The sequence below is a fragment of the Branchiostoma lanceolatum genome, chromosome 11 (genome assembly GCF_035083965.1).
Source record: "Branchiostoma lanceolatum isolate klBraLanc5 chromosome 11, klBraLanc5.hap2, whole genome shotgun sequence".
Taxonomy (NCBI): Eukaryota; Metazoa; Chordata; class Leptocardii; order Amphioxiformes; family Branchiostomatidae; genus Branchiostoma; species Branchiostoma lanceolatum.
The window spans coordinates 13,854,454-13,868,841 of record NC_089732.1 but is presented as its reverse complement, the minus strand read 5'-3'; the positions used below and the strand labels follow the sequence as shown (position 1 = coordinate 13,868,841).

The following is a 14,388-nucleotide window of genomic DNA, read 5'->3' as shown; positions in this document are numbered from 1 at the left end:
TTACCAACAAGACAACAAAACACCCAAAGCTTAGAAAGATTAGTTTTTTGTCGATGAAATTCGTTGACTGCTTTGTCAATTCGATCGGCCGCAGCGGCGCCGTCAGCGTGCCGCGGGTCCAGTGAGAAGGGGGCTTAAGAGAGAGAGGCCTCGCCCCAACAAGTTACGTGCATAACTACTGCGACATTCGGGATAAGGCCTGATGAACTTCTATTCAAGTCTTCCCCTTGTGAACAAAAAGAAATCAAATAAATCGTTTCGATGAGGACATTTAGATTTTAAAGTTCCTAAGGGTATCAGGCTGACCAATCGTATCGACTGCTTTATTGATTTACTTAAATGGATTTCACCAACTGAAATTTGGAAGTAAAAAATGTGCGCGTAGACATAGTGGGGTATATGGATCTTCCAACAATATAGCGGCGAGAAATAGATAAAAAAAACATAACTTCGTGTATCATGTCAAGCCCAGCGTGGTGCACAACGTGACGGATAAAACTGGTGGACATACCAGGTGGAGTACTAAGTATAAAATGCCAGCTCAGAAAAAAACACAGGCATAACCACAAGCACCAATTTAGAACTGAAGTGTTCAAAAATGTATATTCCCCAGCACTACCGTACAGTGGAGGTCGTCACTAGATAGCTTAAAGCAACTCTTGGGGTTAGATATGCAGAAGTTAGGTGTGTCTAGTCATTCAATGTAAGAACGTATGAGTTATAAGCTGATATGTTTTACCGGCTACACAATGCAGATAGAGATAACCACATCCAATGAGGTTTGCAATCTTTGGTTAAAACCCTACAGATTTTCTTTTCCATCATTAAATCTCCTCCTTTTCCTCTTCCTTTTCTTCCTTTTCTCTCTTCCTTTTCATTAAATCTATGATAGTGAATATATGTCTACACACGTTGATGAAGGTTAGACATCCAGGTAGTAAGATACGCCAAAAATAGATACTCAAGCAACTGGATAAGATTTTGAAACAGTAAGACGTTGCCAACGGTCATATGTCTACACAGCTAGTAGAGAATAGTTCCTATGCTGAAACTGCATCCCTCGCGAGGCGTTAACGTTACTTCCAACCGCTAACCATGAAGGGACCATTGAGTACCAAATCACTTAACCCTTAACTACCCCCAGGAGACAGTCACGTTCAAAATAAGGCCATTCAACGACACTGAGAAATAACTGTCACTTTAAATGGGACCATAACCCATTATTTCTCGGGGTAACTGCGTGAGGGCAACTGCCTACTGACATGAAGATATATACTGCATGTCCAAGCCTGGGAGTGGAATACTCAGGACGTCCTCAAAGAGGTACGAGTAATAGATAAACCACTAGTATAACATAGGGAGGAAGACGACACATTCACAAGGTCCTCCCTGTCAGTACCAACGCAGTTGGGAAGCTGACGTCGTCAAGGATTGCGAGTTGACAACCGCATGAAGACGGCAACCTCTTAAATGTCTACTTTTCTTCAACCAAGAAGCTGTGTCTGGCACCCTTGGGCACCGCCATCTTCTCATGAGTTCGCCTTTGCAACGTGGAATGTACGTGGCTTGGCTTTAGCCAGAAAGAGAGAAACGCTCGGAACTAGATCTAGAATTTGCCACAGTTGGGTGCAACAAATACAAGGCCAGGAAAGGAAGACATTGCACAAACCAACTAAGTGTCCTGAGAACAGACCTCAAAAACAAAGGATTGGGAAACCTAAAAACTGCAAAGAAACTCAGAGTATACGGCAGCTTGCAGGAAAAAAAGACGCAGTGAAAAGAAATGAAGAAAGACTGAATGTAGCCAGAGGTTGTTTCCACAACTACCTGTTTCCACAACTACCAAGAACACAGTGGATCATCATCAGTATAACATAGTGACGTTACTACTTTGAACATGAAAATAGTTGCCACATTGCAGGATCGTATTTGCATTTCTTTCCATCATCACTCGCCAGCAACTCTGAGTTTAGAAGATTGCTCTAAATGCAGTACACACCAAAATCGTTCATACCATTGCCAAGACATTCACAATTACAATGGAGGTTGATGATTTTGCTGTTAACGATGTCGTATATTTGTTTATAAGAGTGCAACAATGCATGCACACATATACCGGCAGGAATTATTTAAATCGATTGTATATAAGTCCGGTAAAATGCCGCATACCAAGACAGATATATTCAATATGAAATTGTCCTGCCCTGTTCAAATATCTACCTATGTAGGCCAATTTATATACAACTCAAAAACTAGACATTGTCTTACATTCCTGACACATCTACATCTACATTTAATACTATCATCATATACTACACAGAATACTATCATCGTCATCATTACATTGTATACTGTTTTAGTCATTAGAATGCACATTGTTAGATCGATTGTTATTCATGTTATAGATAAGTTCTTTGAAATTTTTAAATATTTGAAATAAACTACGCACAAAAAGTTTGGAAACTTTACTTTGGTTGATCATATTTCCATTGTTTTTTAATCAATTTCAATGCATTATATATCGTTGGAAAGCCTGTGTAATTTCCTTTCCTATGATACCCTACTCATTATAATTGCAATCTGATGGAGCGAGCACCAGGCCTGCTTACGCGAGTGGGTTGTAGAAAAAAAGTGCCCAAATTTCCATAATAGTGTCAAACACCTAGCGCAGCGCCAAACCCATTAGTGGTGGTGTCGTCCAAATCGTGAATGGAACAGTGTGTGGTGGAATGTTATGTTCACAGCTACAGATAAGAGAAGGTTCATTTCGACTGTTGGATGGGTAAATGAAAGTGTTGGGGCGGCGAGGAGAACCCTATGCTGACTGTTGCACAGATTGACTGACTGTTTGTTGGGGTCAGTGTTATAGTGTGAGGCAGTAAAACGCTAACTGCCAGCGGAAAAAAACCCAGGCTAATCATCCTAAGCAACTTCGATGTGTCGATAAAGAGACAGCTTCCTCCATCCAGTCACATTTCCAAGATCCTTACCTCTGCAATATGATTATGAGACTGGGTGCCATTCTGCAAGATGATAGTGCACGTCCATACAGAATGAGAGTCATTTCAGACCACCTCCAGTATTGCTACGGTCACATTTCCAATCCGGGGCCCGGCCGAGTAGCTTGTAGGAACGAAGAATATGATATAAAAGACAGCAAAAGACACAAAACGTAAAAAGATCACTTCTAACCATATATTGTGTATTTTCTTCTTATGCATTTCTTATTTTTCCTTTTCGCAAACAGCCCGGCTGGGCCCCGGGTTGGAAATGGGACCGAAGGATAAGCAGGAATACAGAGGATAGAATGCCCCTCCTGCAGCCCAGATCTCAACACAATTGAACACAGTCTCAGACTCTGTGATCACTGATCAGCTTGGGCGAGCTGTGCAAGCAGTTGTGATCAACAGAGCAACACTGGTCGACCTGCGACGACTCCTTGTGGAAGAATAGCCAGGGGCCGCGTACCAAAACTGGTGACAAGCATGAGGAAGATGTGCCGGGCTGTGGTGACAGCGCATGACGTGTGTACTCAGTATTAAGCCACCCTCATCATAACTGAGGCTCCTTTACGCATTTTTTCTTTGGATGAAGACTACACTTGGCTTTCATATTAATGTGTTTTGTTGATTCAAGTTTCATATTACCCTCGTACAAAAGCCACGTGCTACCAGCAGAAGACAAATACTGAATTGAGCGTTTTACATTAGTAGGGTAATTTGGGCACTTTTTTTATGAGACTCGCTCGCATAAGCAGGTCTGGTGCTCGTTGTATTAATTTACAACAATAATAAGTTAAGTATCATGGGAAAGAAAATCACAAAAGCTTTTCAATGATATATAAATCATTGAAATTGATCAAGAAACAACGGAGATATGATCGACCAAAGTTAAGTTTCCGAACTTTTTGTGCGTAGTTTATTAGATTGTTATATGTATATACAAATTGCCATACATTGTACCCGTTGCAATTGTTGCGCAATAAAGTTTTTATATCTGTATCAAGAAACATGTATTGAATGGACCGAATAAGTCGCCACGTTCGCTTTACTGTGCGTTGATTTTGCTCCTGTCACACCGGCGTTATAATAGCTCCCGGAGTTGACCCCTACCACGAAGGTCAGGTCAAGTCAACGTTTGCCAATCAACTCTCACTAAGATGCCCTCTTGCATGACATTCATGGTCGTATTGATCGAAATACATGCAACCAAATTGTCATTAAATCGTGTTGGTCGAGACTGACTGTATTGACTGTTACTGATGTGATTCTTGCATTTGACCTCAATGCGATCCTTTTATATCAATGTTTTCTGGATTGAAAAATATCAAATATCCGTCGGCGGATCTAGCGTTGGTAATTATCTAATCATATTATTAATCCAAACAGGATTAAAGAAGCTTAGCGTCAACTGAACGTAGGTAATTGAACTATTAGCATACAACCTTGTCTTGAATTAATCTTATTTTGAAGACTACGTCAAGACATCCTATTGTAAATTGTTTTAACCTCATTCACGTATCTATTCAGAGTTTGGTATAAAACTTGGTTTTCCAGGCCTATCTTTAGTCACTGACGAAAGATAGCAGATGCTGTCTGAAACGTCTGACTGTTTCAAAATGTATCCAGTTGCTTGAGTAAATATTTTTGGGGAACGTAGGTAAATCTGGAATTGCTGTTACGTGGGGGGTAATGGTGTTGTAAATTCTAGCAACGTTGCTAATTATGATGTATTAGCATGCATTTTCCCTGGTATCAAAATCTTTAAGGTTTGATTAATTACATGGTTTTTGTTGTCACGTAATGCACTAGAACTGATGAAAATGAATAGCTGCCCTTGTGTCTCAGATTACTTTGAACGAACGGTGGCATTACTCTTGTAGAAAATCATACCCCGCCGAAAAGAACATTTTGAGATATTACATCTCTTTTCTAATCTTTTAAGGCAACCTAAAGCTAAATGTATGAGGTCCCCTCCGAAATTGCTCTATAATGGTGGGAGCTAAGACAGTAAGCGCCGTGATAGTTTCCCAAGAGTCTTACATAAAGTTCAAGTAGTCGATGTTGGAACAGTTTACTCTTACAGGTCGTAAGTAGTCGTTTTTATCTTGTCAAAGTTTCGACGATTGTTCCATACTTTCTACGAATTGTAAAAAAAAATAGCTGGCTACGATTTGGAGGGATGCGTATTTACATACATTTATATACATACACAATTCCTTCAGGGCGTATAGATCCGAGGAAATCAAAATAGGGGAAAACTACAGTACCCCCCTCCCATTGGAAAATATGAATATCCCTGTCCATATCATATCTGTGCCAATACGAAACATAGGATGGAATGGACCCAATGTAATCATATACAATGCATCAACGTGACTACGCTATCACACTACAAAGATTTACAAGTGTCTATTGTTTTTTTGGCGACGCCTCAGTGGAAAACCAAATGGTTTAGTATTGTGTGCAGTTTGCAAATATTATAGGAATTGTACAGCCATTTTTAGCCGATAGAATGTTTGCAATGTTAGTCAGCAGTATAAAGGATAGAAAGCCATGCAGCCCCCCTAGGGTGTTTTTTGTTTGTTTCATGAGAACAAAAGTTCGACTTACACGTGACTTCCACCTGGACGCTGTCCACCACGACACTTCTGATGTGCTCCGCAACGCACGAATAGTTCCCGGAGTCCTTCCTCGTCATCTTTTCCAGCAGGATGGAGGATTTGTACGTATTGGGGCCATCGAAGTCCACGCGTGTCGTATCCTTAGAGAGCAGCTCATTGTCCTTCATCCAGAAAACCGCCTTAACTTTAGAATTAATTTTGTCCACGGAACAGTTGAGCGTCAGACTGCTATTGATCGGCACCAGCTCTGGGCTCACGAGCCCGATATCCACCTTGGGTGGAACTGTGAGGGGAGACCTTAAAATGTCAATACCAAGAATTACAGGGCGATGAGAATATAAATATACAATCATGAAACATGGTCTCCATTGGGCCGTATACATCGGATCCAGACGTTGATGCTTTTAAACTGTGAGGGGAGACCTTAAAATGTCGATACTAAGAATTACAGGGTTATGGGAATATAAATATACAATCATGAAACATCGTCTCCACTGGTCCGTATACATCGGTTCCTGACATTGCTGCTTTTAAACTGTGAGGGGAGACCTTAAAATGTCAATACCAAGCATCACAAGAGGATATAAATATACAATAATGAAACATGGTCTCCACTGGGCCTTTTACATCGGTTCCAGACGTTGCTGCTTTTTAACTGTGAGGGGAAACCTTAAAATGTCAATACCGAGAATCACAGAGCTGAGAATATAAATATACTATCATGAAACATGGTCTCCATTGGGCCGTATATATCGGTTCCAGACGTTGCTGCTTTTAAACTGTGAGGGGATACCTTAAAATGTCAATACCAAGTATCACAGGGATGAGAATATAAATATACAATCATAAAACATGGTCTCCACTGGGCCGTATACATCTGGTTCCAGACGTTGCTGCTTTTAAACTGTGAGGGGGACCTTAAATGTCAATAGGAAGAATCACAGGACTATGAGAATATAAATATACAATAATGAAACATGGTCTCCACTGGGCCGTATACATCGGTTCCAGACGTTGCTGCTTTTTAACTGTGAGGGGAGACCTTAAAATGTCAATACCGAGAATCACAGAGCTGAGAATATAAATATACAATCATGAAACATGGTCTCCATTGGGCCGTATATATCGGTTCCAGACGTTGCTGCTTTTAAACTGTGAGGGGATACCTTAAAATGTCAATACCAAGTATCACAGGGATGAGAATATAAATATACAATCATAAAACATGGTCTCCACTGGGCCGTATACATCGGTTCCAGACGTTGCTGCTTCTAAACTGTGAGGGGGACCTTAAATGTCAATAGGAAGAATCACAGGACTATGAGAATATAAATATACAATCTTGAAACATGGTCTCCACTGGGCCGTAAACATCGGTTCCAGACGTTGCTGCTTTTAAACTGTGAGGGGATACCTTAAAATGTCAATACCAAGAATCACAGGGCTATGAGAATATAAATATACAATCATGAAGCATGGTCTCCATTGGGCCGTATACATCGATTCCAGACGTTGCTGCTTTAAAACTGTGAGAGGAGACCTTATAATGTCAATACCAGGAATCACAAGGCTATGAGAATATAAATATACAATCATAAAAACATGGTCTCCATTTGGCCGTTTACATCGGTTACAGACGTTGATGCTTTTAAACTGTGAGAGAATGCCTTAAAATGTCAATACCAAGCATCACAGGGCTGAAAACATAAATAAACAATCATAAAAACATGATCTCCATTTGGCCGAATACATCGGTTCCAGGCGTTGATGCTTTTAAACTGTGTGGGGAGACCTTAAAATGTCAATACCAAGAATTACAGGGCTATGAGGATATAAATATACTATCATGAAACATGGTCTCCACTGGGCCGTACAACATCGGTTCCAGACGTTGCTGCTTTTAGACTGTGAGGGGAGACCTTAAAATGTCAATACCAAGAATCACATGGTTGAGAATATAACTATACAATCATAAAAACATGGTCTCCATTTGGGCGTATACACCGGTTCCAGACGTTGATGCGTTTAAACTGTGAGGGGAGACCTTAAAATGTCAATACCAAGCAAGTATCATAGGGCTGAGAATATAAATATACAATCATGAAACATGGTCTCCACTGGGCCGTATACATCGGTTCCAGACGTTGTCGCTTTTAAACGTTAGAGTGAGCAGGTGGTAGGACCTTCGCAGTGAGTGTTCAGGTGGAGATAAAGGCATCCGCTCGTTAATTTATGGTGAATACATGGCCCCGAAGGAAACGGTTTCGTCTTGCAGTATGCATGTGCTACGGTATCTCATGGATTTTGTATTGGAATTGACTTGTCTGGCCCGCCTGTCGGGACGGATTCCGCACGGTCACGGAACGGCAGTGATCCTACCAAGAGCTCGACTCTAAGAGGTGTGAAGTGCGTGTAGAGGACTTAGGGAATACGTTGGGAATATCTAGGACTGACTGTAAAAGCCTAGACATCGTGCACGAACAGACTGCTGTCGGGGTCTTGGCACCTTAGAAATGGACCATAGAGTGTACAGCACAGCGGTAAATCTCAGAAGAGTGAAAACTACAATACAGCTTTGGGGGAACTCAAGCCAAACAGAAATACCAGATATATAACATCACTTAAAAATGGACCACGGAATGACACAGCTATAGTGGTAGTGCTAAATCTTATGGGAATAAAGGCTATTACATTCTTGCCCAACGGAAATACCGAAATACATCACTCAGAAATTGCCATGAAGTGGCATAGGGGTGGAGGTAAATGTTAGAGACATAAAATCACACTACAGCATTGGCATGGGCAAAGTCACGTCTATCAGAAACATCAGACGCAATACATCACTAAATATACTTTAGAAAACATTTTCATCTGAATAAGTGAAAGCGTCGTATTCATCCATACCATATAGATATAGATATATGAAGACATATTTTGCCCATTTGTACCCTAATCATTACTTAAGCATGTATTTTTAGAAGCTTATCAAAAACGGAAATCTACTAAATACAGTATTCTAACAGAATTGTATAATTTTTTGTAATTATACGACGAACATGTCTGTTATCTTTGCACTGCAGATGTAATAATAATAGCGCAGTAAAATTAGCCATAAAAGTGTTTTGACGTACGTGTTTCGATATTCAGCTTTCGTTTCTTTTAAGGAAATATCGCTGGCAATTATGAGCAGTATTGACTTGTGAGGCATTTAAAATGTTCGTGCTTGCTCTCTGATTACACTGTTAGGCTGTAAAGCAATGTTAAATTAGACAAGAACTCTTGAAGCTTACTGAGGTCACAATTTTGTCACGTCTTCACTTTGCCAAACTCTTACCCGAAGAGCAAAATTGCAGCATACGAATTACGGATGATTCTTTATAAAACCTTTGACCTCAAGGTTCCGTCTAATGAAAATTTGTAGTCAAAATCCATGCCTCCATATCGCACGGTATGTTCCAATTCTTTTGTGTATTGGCCTTTGATTACCAGTCCTGTATCGTGTTGCACACCTCCCCTTTTCTGCAATTCTTCTGAGACCTGAGTGTTAAGTACAAAGACGGAATGCTCGCACCGTATTATGGAGAGTAACACGAGGAAGCCAAATGCGTTTGCAGACACGAATACATGATAAAGTGAGGCGCCTGAAACATTTTAATAAGTTCGTTAAAACCGCTCCAAGAAAACCAAACTTTCGAATAGGACGACAGTTTCATTTAGGTGACTCCTGTTAATGCATCATTGCCATTTTAGTAGATCAAAATCCTGTTATGATACTGTTAATGATAAAATACTCATATTTGAAATATACACATCCATACAGCTGACCCCTGCTACATGTATGTATTGTTACCATTTTAGTAGTTCGAAATCTTGTTTTGGTGCAGTTAATGATAAAACAAAAGAATATCTAGATTATAAATTGTTCTACGTTCTACAACCATATTTTCTTTTTTTTCTGCAACACTCAACTAAAGCCCCCCTCTCACTGGACCCGCGGCACGCTGGCGGCGACGTTGCGTCCTAAACTGAATTTGCGTTAACCTTGACTTTATTATGGGAATATCATTTAAAACGTACAAGTATGACCAAAAATACTTTTTTGTCGATGAAATTCGTTGAGTGCTTCGTCAATTCGATCAGCCGCAGCTACGCCGCCAGCGTGCCACGGGTCCAGTGGGAGGGGGCGTTAGATGCCAAAATAAGTTGAGGCGACGTACCTACTATATCCAGGAAAACGTACTGTTCCTCCTGACCAATGGTATCGATCAGCACGGTCATTACGTAGTGCCCCTCGTCAGCCTCGTTTATTTTCCTGATCGTGAGGGACCCGTTCGGATGGAGCTCTGCCCGGCCTTTTAACGGCCCCAGAGCTAGAGAAGTCCGACTCACGGGGGTGTATATGTAGACGGGAACTCGTCTGCCTTCTATGTCTTGGTCTAGTTTGTTCCATGTTAGAACTATGATGTCCTTGTCGCTGTCATAGCTGGCAGGGAAGGTGACCGTGTCTCCGACCATTCCATGCACTGTGACCGACATGAATTTATTGCTAAAGACAGCTGTGGACGAGAAAAATGAATGAACACATTATGTACATTACACACAAAATAAATGAAAGAACTCTGTTAATGACCTTTTCCAACTATCTAATCTACCTTCATCGACGAAAATATCATCAACGTTCCTGTGGATATCTTTTTCATCGGTCCTCTGAGCAATACTAATCTAATCAAGCTCCACGTATAATGCTTTATACACAATACACATACATGTCTACCTTATAAATGGAGTCATTTGTATTCCATGAAGATTACGGGGTGCATGGTATTTGCTTCCATCCCGAGGCCAAGACAATACAATGAAAGCACATTGCAGTCAATAGCTGTCGATTGAGAATATACGCTGGTTGTTTTAAGTGAGCCCTGTGTGACCGAATTCACCCAAAAGCAGAAATACATTTTCATTGAAAGAAAAGAAGAGAAATTGAATATTATTCTCCTCCATCTACGTCAAGGTATTGGATAATGGTGGTCGCGGCCATCTCATCTTTTCGTAATAGTCAAGACTATGGCTGTTTTAACGGCAATTCTCAAGCATACGCAGTACTTCTGCAATACGCTAACTACGAAAAGCTATAAAGTCTCAACGAGGTGGTGAGTGGAGGACACAAATAACACTTCGTCTGCTCGCCCTTTTAAAGTTAAAGCCTTTGAGATTGCTCTCTTAATTCGCAACTACCCGACCAAAGGCAATGGTAATGCGGATAGCCCCGTTGCTGAAATTCACACGGTGCCATCATGCTTTCCGTCAGATCGGGCCCCTCTTCGGATCTTCTGCCCATCAAAGAAGGATCAGAAGACGAAATCTATGAGGTGGTCGAAAATTGCATGGATATAAGTCTCTGGAAGTGATACTTCCATGCATAGGATTTCATTGCGTGCCCGTTGAGAAATGACAGCTATTGCCCAAGGGTATAATGGCGGGATAGGGTCTTTTGAAAATGGCAATACTTCAAGACTAGGCAACGTCTGTACTGCCTTTTACTCATGGGGGCGATTTTGACAGCTCCCAGGCACCCTGCTAGCTTGGCTGAATAGATCTTCGGCATTAACCCACGACGTCTTGTCAAGGAAGTATCTAGGAGATATTGGTGATAACACGCCAGTGACATTTTGTTCGCTTGCCAAAGAGAATGAGCCTCGCATCTTCAATCTCACTGGCAAAGTCATTAGCAAAGAGCCACATTATGTGCCGCGAGGATCGACCCGGAGACAGGAACGATTGTATTGATTAATGAGATGGACCTTCCATTTTAAGGCTCATTAATGACTGCATATAATCACGAGCATTAGGCAGGTGTCAGGTCCAGGTGATTGATGGATCCAAGATTTGAACGACACGCTGCTTATGCGATTGATTAGACATCAGTGCAGACCGATAATGTTAAACAACGATCTATATTCACAGCTGCTTTTGGCAGAGCACTGTACTCCCCGAGCCTCATTTTCAGAAGTAATGATTAAACTTGATCAAATTACTGTGTTCTCATTAGAACATGGTGAAGTTTATCTACGGGGCACGTTTGGAATGCAAAGTACTTATTGTATGAACCGTGCAGTAGGCTGGAAAACTAATTCCACGGCCTCGCTGGATAAGGACAGGGAGCAGTCGATGAGTAAAGGCCTTCCGTTTCAACCAAGTGACAGCTCATCTACCAGGGTATACACCGTTGTTGACCTCCGCTCTAGACTAATCTAGGCGAGAATGATTGAGCATTTCAGCTGGCACACATTTGCCTTTATTCCTGGATATTTGAGAAGATTCACTATCATCTTCTGAAATGCCTTGTCATCTTTTCTCTTCTAGCGGCAACGTGTCTTCACGCAGTACAAAATCTAAGGCGCTAATAACAATAAAGTGTCATCGTTTAAGCGCAAAGCCGACTAACTGATGTCTTTTGCACGGTTCCTGCCAGAAAGCACCGTTTGTCTAGACCGTGTAAGACTCTGAGAGGAAATTCTGATAGAGACGGATTAGCTTTTTGTTGGGAATAGATTAGTGGCATCCGAAATGGAAATGTAATATCCTCTACTTCTGAACTGTTATTTTTCAATAACGATATTAAAATCCATCATCGGAAGTACCTTGCCGTGAGGTGAAAACGAACTCCATACATCACATGAAACTAGTTTAGGCCTCCAAAGATAGCTTATAGCAGGTTGAAAACACCAAGACTGTGGCAATCGATCAGAACAGCATTCCTTTCTTAACCGTAATTTGTTTAATCAAGATCCAATCGAATGAAGAGGATTTTCCATGGTATCCAATGACTAAGACGGGAAGTAAACTAGATTTGAAAACGCCCTTGGATTGATTGACGATTGCCAGAAACCAATTTTATGGACCCGAAGTATACAGGCTTCTCTGTTTATTATCAGCGACCTTTCTCCGAGCCCCTCTGATAGGACAGACCGCCAACAGCTCTATCTAATTATATACAGACGTAATTGGGAAACCGAGTAATTAATTGCTCTCCTCCCAATGTTATCCATTATCCCAAAGTCTGGCGGCTGATGTCGGCTTCTATCACTGCAGGATATGTTAATCCAGATAAAATATATTACACGTTTCTTACGAGCTTCAACTTTTCATATCAGCGCAGCCATGCTGCTTCAAATTGATGCGTTGCCTCGGAAATCTAGTCAGATACGGCGTGGTGTCTAATCCTAGTGTCGATTCAGCAACTGTTTTTGCTGATCTTTTAAGACCAGAGATAAACTCGCCCTCGACCCCGGCAAGATCCAGCCTGACAGGATAGTTTATTTTGTCGACTGCCGGGTTACTGTGACTAACCATCCCTGTCAGAACCTTATGGGGACCCAAATCCGGAGCCGACGGAAAGTGCGCAGCTATCATGAGCTGCATTACCCTTCATCTAAAAACATTCCCCCCTGGTGCGACGAAGGTGTCAGAGAGTTCTTCCGAGTCAGTTATCGGAAAAGTTGCATCGGCAAATCCGGTGCAATTAGATACACGGCAGAGCAGACAATGTATAGCTTCCAGCTCACCATTATTGTGAGGCTCTGTACACGTAGCTCTTGGACTGGAGCTGCCTAGAGCTAACAGATGGGTGTAACGCCTGATAGGTTTGCTCACAATGTGGAACTGCGTTTTTAAAGCGAATCCCTCACTCCCCGCTCCAAGTACTCGGGCCGCTTTGAAAGTGTTTTCGATCTCGTTACATATTGATAAGATATAGATAAGGGATTGTATCATTGATAGATATTCTTAGAATTCCCAGCGCATCCAAGCCTTTGTTTAAAGTTGTATGCTTGAACACGTTATCTATTCTTTGCTTTGCAACGTCGTGAACGATTTTCTGCAAGCAGAGCCCCTATCGTTGCCTTGAAAACATATCAGCTTCACAATGCTCAATAGATGTCATCAAACAAAACGAGATTATTGGTGTGTTTTGTCAAAAAGCGTCACCCACCTGGCACTAGGTGAAGGAGCAGGAGTGCTACAGCCAACCCCTCCTCCCTCGCTCCCGTCTCTTTCATGTCTTCTTCACACGTTCAGTCTGGAACTAGTCTGTGTCATCGCCTCAGCGTCATTCCCGGAATTTACCTGCACGGGATGAAACACAACCGTCACACCTGCGCCGCTTACACGGAGGGTGGGGCAATCGCAAAACACCCTTCATGTCCACAGTCCGTACGCGCCGTTATGAAAAGAAAGGTGGCAGAATACATCAGTGGCGTGATATTGCCTTGGCGTGTCTGGGACGATCCGGGAACATGCCATTACTTTGCGAGGGGGGTGGGTTATCTAGGGTTTATCAACCGGAGGAAACCAATATGACACGCTGTACATGTGAACATCAGACAGGCAGATACGTGGAAGATCATATTTTAAGTAGACTACGCGAGTTGATATTTCTAGCAGCGCTCTGAATATTAGCCAATATCATGTTCTTTGGCAAATGTGACATGCTCATCACGGGTTCATAGTCAAGCTGGCAAACGGAGACCAAAAGGTCGCGGATTAAATATGCAGAGAGCACCAGGGACCTATTCCGCGAATGAAAACCATTACGTCTTCTGGATGAAATGGTTGGTCACTTCACGGGTGCGAATCTCCGGAAATATGCTGGACGTGAAGGATTAAAAAAAAGCAATAATTTACGGCGCCAAGCGTCCCGGATAAAATTTCACAGTAGAGACCAGATCAAATGGCTTTTTAGAAAACCACTGCGTGTGGGTAACACC

At 41.8% G+C, this 14,388-nt stretch overlaps 1 protein-coding gene across 4 annotated transcripts in view; it reads right to left on the bottom strand.

Moving 5' to 3' along the window:
- Positions 1 to 14,080, bottom strand: part of LOC136445326 (inactive tyrosine-protein kinase 7-like) — a 31,606-nt gene extending 17,526 nt beyond the window's left edge. Inside the window, exons 1-3 of one of the 4 annotated variants that reach the window (XM_066443283.1) lie at positions 13,614 to 14,080; positions 9,841 to 10,179; positions 5,613 to 5,906 (exon numbers count right to left, since the gene is read on the bottom strand). In XM_066443283.1, the coding sequence (XP_066299380.1) occupies positions 5,613 to 5,906; positions 9,841 to 10,179; positions 13,614 to 13,680 (700 nt within the window). In that variant the 5' untranslated portion in view covers positions 13,681 to 14,080. The remainder of the gene's footprint in view (positions 1 to 5,612; positions 5,907 to 9,840; positions 10,180 to 13,613) is intronic. The other 3 variants (XM_066443284.1, XM_066443280.1, XM_066443281.1) reach the window with 3 other exon arrangements.
- Between the last annotated feature and the right edge of the window lie 308 nt (positions 14,081 to 14,388).